At 53.2% G+C, this 6804-nt stretch overlaps 3 protein-coding genes across 3 annotated transcripts; 1 reads left to right on the forward strand and 2 right to left on the reverse strand.

Annotated features, from left to right (window-relative positions):
• Positions 1-837: 837 nt before the first annotated feature.
• GCG54_00009383 (Plasma membrane iron permease) lies at positions 838-2262 on the forward strand (the record flags this gene model as incomplete). The annotated part of the gene is given in 6 exon segments (XM_045409329.1): positions 838-862; positions 914-1038; positions 1090-1535; positions 1595-1793; positions 1844-2082; positions 2097-2262. 6 exon segments carry the CDS (start codon positions 838-840, stop codon positions 2260-2262), a joined length of 1200 nt encoding a protein of 399 aa, XP_045256574.1.
• A 404-nt stretch (positions 2263-2666) lies between these two features.
• Positions 2667-3136, reverse strand: GCG54_00009384 (uncharacterized protein; the record flags this gene model as incomplete). Its single annotated transcript, XM_045409330.1, has 2 exons — positions 2667-2931; positions 3036-3136. 2 exons carry the CDS (start codon positions 3134-3136, stop codon positions 2667-2669), a joined length of 366 nt encoding a protein of 121 aa, XP_045256575.1.
• An 813-nt stretch (positions 3137-3949) lies between these two features.
• Positions 3950-6265, reverse strand: GCG54_00009385 (Extended synaptotagmin-3; the record flags this gene model as incomplete). The annotated part of the gene is made up of 5 exons (XM_045409331.1): positions 3950-4990; positions 5049-5120; positions 5174-5448; positions 5513-5577; positions 6216-6265. 5 exons carry the CDS (start codon positions 6263-6265, stop codon positions 3950-3952), a joined length of 1503 nt encoding a protein of 500 aa, XP_045256576.1.
• Between the last annotated feature and the right edge of the window lie 539 nt (positions 6266-6804).

A 6804-nucleotide genomic window follows, 5' to 3' on the forward strand; every position in this document is an offset into this window, starting at 1 on the left:
CCTGATGGAAAATTGCAAGCGTCTTGGCGGCCTGGATCTGATAAGGGAAAGCCCCCCTCAAGAAAAGCGAGAAAGGCCCACCCCAGTGGGGTTTATCTGATCCGCCGCCGCCTGAAAATCAAACACGCAGCAGCCAGCCCACCCCTTCCGCCGGGACGAACCTGTCATCGACCTGCCAGCAGCAGTCCTCCAGTGTGGACACAGCACACGTCTCTCACCTGTGGACTGCCGATTCGCTCCGTCTTTGGCGCTAGCCGACATCGCTGGACACCCCGGTCCTCGTCCCGAAAAAGCGAGGAAAAACCTTTCGGTCTCCGCGCCCGTCGTCCGTCACGCGACAGAACCGACAGACAATCCTTCACGCTGGTTGGGACGGGATTGTTCCAATTGTTCCAGCGTGAAATTTCACAGTGAGAGCCCTGTATCCATCGGCATCCATCCCATCCCTCCACCCTAGACACACCCTTTTCGAAAAGAGCCGCCCCGGCCGCTGTCGCAGCATCTCATCCATCTGCATCTCCGCTCTGCCCTGTGCTGTGCTGCGGTGACTGTCGCATCCATCATCCCTTCTTTCGATATACCGCAGCCGAGAAGCCTGTCCTCTGCGATGCTCCCAGACTCTCTTGCGCCGTAGACATTCCCCTCCCTCGTCGAGTCAAGCCTGCTCAGAACCAACAGCGAAGCTAGAGCCCCTTAAGTTCCAGCCGCCCGAACTCTCTCAGCCGACGCTCAGCCGCCGCGCGCCTAGCACCACCACCAGTCGCCCCCAGTCGCCACCACTCACCCACCATCTGCAATCTTCAGCCTTACCCATAGAGCATCTCAAAACAACACAACATGGAGGACCTATTTTCACTCCCCAGTAAGCTTCATGAGACGACTCTCATTTAGACATAGTCGCTGATCCCCTCAGTCTTCTTCATCACCTTCCGCGAGTCCCTTGAGACCGCCATCATCGTCTCGGTTCTGCTCGCCTTCATCAAGCGCACTTTGGCAACTCAAGATGACCCCGTGCTCTATCAAAAGATGGTGCAGCAGGTGAGATCGTTCCATCTTGTTCACCACAACCTCCAAATCTGACAAGCACAGGTCTGGTTCGGCACCGTCGCCGGCCTGCTGACGTGCGTCCTCATCGCCGTTGCCATCATCAGCGGAATCCACAGCCTCGGCGCTGAGCAGTTCGCCGCCGCCGAGAGCATCTGGGAGGGCGTCTTCTCCCTCGGTGCCTCCCTCATCATCACCGCCATGGGTGCCGTGCTTCTCCGTGTGACGAAGCTCCAGGACAAGTGGCGTGCGAAGCTGTCCAAGGCTCTCAATGCTACCGAGAGCCACTCAGGCCCCTGGGGTGAGCGCCTCAAGTACCTCGGTGAGAAGTACGCCCTCTTCCTGCTGCCTTTCATCACGGTCCTGCGAGAGGGCTTTGAGGGTGTCTTGTTCATCGTCGGTGTTGGTGTGAGCATTCCTGCCGGCGCCATTGCTCTCTCCGCGGTCCTCGGACTTGCTCTCGGTGCCTTTGTTGGTTACTTCATCTACAAGTGAGTTTCAATCATCACACGTCTAGCCATCTTGATGTCCGTGCTGACTCCCCATTCAGGGGCTCCAAAACGGCACCCATCCAGCTCTTCCTCATCGTCTCTACCTGCTTCCTGTACCTCATCGCTGCTGGCCTCTTCTCCAAGGGTGTCTGGCACTTTGAGCAGAACGAGTGGAACAAGATTGTTGGCGGTGACGCCGCAGAGCTAGGCTCCGGTCCTGGCTCCTACGACATTCGCAGGAGTGTTTGGCACGTAAACGTGAGATGGTCCCTCCAGCCTCCCCCAATCGTTATTCTAACGCATGACAGTGCTGCAACCCCGACCTCAACGGTGGCGGCTTCTGGGGAATCTTCAACGCCGTCCTCGGCTGGCAAAACTCCGCCACGGTCGGCTCCGTCGTCTCCTACAACCTGTACTGGGTCGCTGTCGCCACTGGCTTCTTTGCCATGATCTGCAACGAGAAGGGGTACTGGCCCTTTGCGAAGAAGGACAAGCACGTGGAGCACGAGGGCGACGACCAAGAGCCTCTCCTCAGCAGGCCCGCAAGGTAAGACCAAACAGTGCCGTCCTCCCGAATTCCCCGAGAAAGGCGCCTACCTGGAAACAACCTGGATCGGTGCGCCTTGTGATCTTCATTGGAAGAGGAGTACACTCTCCCAGAGGCGAACAATTTTTTGGATCATGTCGCGGGGTGAAGACCAAAGACGCCTTAATGAAGAAAGAATGAAAATAACATATCTTGTACATACGACTCATGTACATCAGCATACTCAATTTGACTGCATATACCTGACCTGCTTTATAGAATGTTGTCATTTGGGTTTGGTGATGCTCCCTCCGGTTCATCGTCCAAAAGGCAGAAAATGGCATGATCTCAGCCACATATTTGTTCAAGTCCAGCGTCAGGCCTCAATTTCCCGCAGGCTGACTTTAACTTTACACCTTTTTTCCATTCTATCGTTCGATGAGACCACAGGCAGGCCTCTGTTCCCAGTGTACTTCATCAAAATAATTCATCCCGAGGTATGAGTTCGGTTTCCGAGCACAACCCTACTTCTTCGTCGATCACTGCATTAAACCATCTCGCCACATGATCTCTTCCGATGCCAATCACCCCCAGAGCCTTATGCCTCACGGCTGCTTGCTGCTAGCCAGGTGATGCAGATCCGCCTCCTCGCCAACCCGGAATCCCTGCTCGGTCGCCGACGTGGCTTTGCGCTCCGCGCCAGCTATCCCGCTGCCCGCAGCGGAGGACGACGACGACGACGAAGATTTGTTCAGAATCTCATCCACCCGCGACGACAACCCAGATTTTGCGTTTGCGGCGTCGATGCTCTCGCCGATGTTGCGGTCAACCGCCGAACCATGGGTATCCTTGGTCTCGTCGATGATGTTTCTGTGACGTGTCAACCCTCGATGCGATAACGGCCGAAACTTTCACACAAAATTCCACGTCTGTTCTGCAAAGAAAATATCGGGGCTGGTTATAATATCGCTTACTGCGCTTGGCCGTGCTGGTTTGCGTCCAGAGGCGTCTGCTCAACTCCGCGGTCGCTGGCGTGGCCACCAGGTGCAGGGTTATTCGGTGTTGTGCCAGACATTTTTAACGCCGGTGAAGTGATTCTGGATGATATTTAAGTGAGATACTTTTGTGATTATGGAGAAGTGTTATAATTGAATGCAATTAAGGATAAAAATCCAATAGTAAAGTGAAAAGCTTCTCCCAGCCTCCCTTATGTGCCCTTTGGTGGAAGCCTCATCATTGCTACGTCATGAACATTCGGTGGAGGTCGGTCCGTTGCTGAAACACACGCGACCCTACCGCGTTCGAGTGATTCTGGTCGTCTAAGCTGGCTGAGGTAAGATATGAGTGCTCATGAGGCAAGAGGCTTTGTTGATCAGCCGATTTTGCCACTTCAGTTTCTACAGTGTCCAACACACTGTAGACCAGACGTTCAAAGAGGTTGATGTAGTCAATTTACTACCAATATGTGAATAATGCTTTAGGAATACTGCTTTCTCTAACTACCTACGTGTCGTTCTTGTCGTTCTTTATGAATACCGGAAGCCGAATTAGACTCTGTTTTCTGCAAGGTGCAACTTAACAAATGCAAGAAGTAGCCTGATCGATATTACTCGTCCACTTCAACCAATTATGAGACCAAAATAGGCCGGTAACGTCGAATGAAGATTTCCGAAATTGAAATTAAGAATTACAGGCCGGTCAAGAGTCATGATGGCATGAATGAAGCAGGTCACGATACAGTCAACAAAACAGAAACAATTGTTGTCAATAAAACAATCTTTTTCAAAGACAATTGAACACCGCTGTATTTTATGTCCTACACGCTCTGTATCGTATGTACTCCGTAAATTCATACACATGAATGACTGAAACCACTGGCTTCACCCGCTCAGTGCAACGGGGCGTGCTGCAACCCGTGCAGAGAGATGCTAGCCCTCACTGTCGCACCCGATCCAACGTCAAAGGCATCCGCCTTGATCATGCCAGGGGCCTCAAGAATGTCGGAGAAGGGAATTTCGATGGCTCCCGTCTCGTCGGTCTTGTTCATCAGTGCGAGCTTGAAGCTCGACGCGTTGTTGACCATGTCCAGCGTCACCGGGATCCTAAAGGCCGTGTCGAAGTTGGGGTTGAAGATGTCCATGCCGGGGCTGTACGACTTGATCGGCGTCTGGAACTCGCTCGCGCCCCACGTCACCTTCACGCTGGGGTTCAAGTCGCTGCGGTTGCCCTCGAGCCCGAGAGCGCTGGCGATAAGCACCGTCGCGAGTCCGCAGATCTGGCCCTCGCCCTGGCTCTCGGCGGCCTTGAGTGCATCAACCTCAGGTACGAAGTTGAAGAATTGGGCGTGGAGGACGATCTTCGAGCCGGTCGGTTCACCGTTGTGGATCAGCTCCAGCTCGTGCGTACCGCCTTCCAGCAGGATGTCCTTGACGGTAGTAGACGCAAGGCCGATATCATCGTCGCCCACGAGGTCGTCGTCATCCACATCGACGGCGATGACCTGGTCGAAATCCGTAATGAGGAAGTCATGTGTCTCGTTCCAGGTTGGGTTGTGGTCGTTCTTCACAGTCTTGGTGCGCCACATCTCCTCGGCGCCGACACTGACCTGGCAGAAACAGTCGGGAACGTCCTTGATGATCTTGTCCAGCAGCCTCTTGGCGCCGCTCTTCTTGGGTCCGTTGATGTCGGTCGCCTTCTCGACAGTCAGGCGGAGGACGCCAAGATGGTGCTGGTACGCCTTGAACCAGTCCAGGTTGCCGTCGAGCTTCACCAGGTAGCGGTTAGGGAGAACAGCCATGGAGCCGATGATGTTGAGAATGACCTTGCGGACAGCCTTCTCGATGAGGAAGCAGTCGGCGATGTTGGCGGCGTGAGCAAAGTCGAGCTTCAGGGTCGGCGGGTTGATAAAAGCGACTTGGGCCGCTCCAATCTGAGGTTCAAGTGTATTAGTGCGTGCCTTTCACAACAGATGGGCGAGACTGCATTACCAGAGGAATAATATCGGTCAACGGCGAGAGTAGTACGGAAAGTCTGCCGTGGATGTGAACCTTCTCAATGCCCTGTCGAAATTTAGCCACAAGTACCGTCATCGTAGACTCGTCGAGCACCTTACCAACTTGGGCACCATCTTACCCTCCAAATCAATGTCGCACTGCCCGTCCCAGTCCAGGTCCATATCAAGCTTAATGCCCTCATTGTCGGTCTTGTGCACATCCACTTGAGAAAATCTCATCGGCACATTTCCCAAATCAATCTTGGAGAAACGCAGGGTGGACAGAGGACCTGGCAACATGGAGGCGAGCATTGGCTCAACAATTTCCTTGGTCATTCGGCCGGCGGCGATGTTGATGTGTGGCCACAATTGATCCACAATGTCATTGAGGAATCCTGATTAAGATCAGACGGTGTTCCTCGTCCAGACACGAACAGTTCGAGATATTGAGCATCTTACCGGCCGATTCGGTTCCCCCCGACGCCTTCAGTCTCTCGACAAGTGGTGTTGCTAGTGCCGCCATGCTGGAGAAATGTTTGAAAATGTGTCTACTGAAAGATGAGGTCGAGAGTGTAGCACCCGGGTCTCAATGAAGAAGAGTGAAATACGACGTTGTAAATAAGAATGTGGGGCACCCCGACTTTTGAAGAAGAGGCAGGAAAGACCGATCGTCGAGCCCAACATCGAAAGCATGAAGACATCAGCATGTTTTTGATGCCAAGTAGCCCGCGGGGCGGTCGTCATTCCTTGGCAGAGGGAGCGAATTGACGTCACTTGGCAAAACATGACCCCCCTTTTGCCTCTTCTGCGCGGCGAAACCCCTCTCCCATTGGGGCCCTGAGTGTTTGGGAGGCGGTATAAACATTTGGAGTTCAAACTTCCAATAGGCGTGTGTACGCCAAGCAGGGGCGCGACGCGGTGCGGATTCGCTGCTAAACAAGTTTTTTGGGCGGTGATACACGAACCTACGTAGCCTAAATTGCAGCACCAGTTTTGACCAGTTTCGGTTAACTGCGGCCCGCAGGTGGCCACTTAGCCCCTACCACGTAGATTGTGGTAGTTTCAGCTGGCTGACACACCGCTTGTTGACCCTCTCATATTCCAACGACAACAAGGGGACGGGACCTGTTTGCATGCCAAGAACGATGACAAGTCGTCGTACCGTTCTGCAACAAATCGCATCGCCTTTGCGCCGCTGTCGTATGAGGGCATGTTGTAGAAACACAAAAGAAAAGAGGCAAAGCCCCGAGAGCAGGTCTCACTTCCCATCGGTGCAACATTTGTTTGGAAAAGTCTCAATGTCAGACAAGTACGAGTGTGATCACTCGAGCATGTTGGGGGGAAACAACGCGTTTCGATAACAACCCCGCGTCAGATAGCAGATGCGGGCACTTCGACCCAACCCCGCCTGCGTGAAGACTTTCTCCACAGATATCTGCATATGTAGGGCCACTTTCAACCTATCAACCTCCGTTTTCTCGTCTTCAATCTATTAAAGTGGGAGAATGTTTCTATTTATTTTCTCTCTTGCTGATCAGACTGATATGCATGATTGGGCATGAGCCAGATACCGTGGAGGGTCGGGGGAAGAAAACCGATTAAGATCCAATGGTAGCTTCGCGTGGCAAAGACCGCGTGACAATATGACAACAGAACAATGGCGCGCGGTTGAACAAAACTCTGTGTGTCTTCTACTTGGTCCAAAGTACAATGGGAAGATGAGAAACTTTAGTAGGATTCGAAGTAAGAGA

The sequence above is a fragment of the Colletotrichum gloeosporioides genome, assembly GCF_011800055.1.
Source record: "Colletotrichum gloeosporioides strain Lc1 chromosome Unknown consensus_117, whole genome shotgun sequence".
Taxonomy (NCBI): domain Eukaryota; kingdom Fungi; phylum Ascomycota; class Sordariomycetes; order Glomerellales; family Glomerellaceae; genus Colletotrichum; species Colletotrichum gloeosporioides.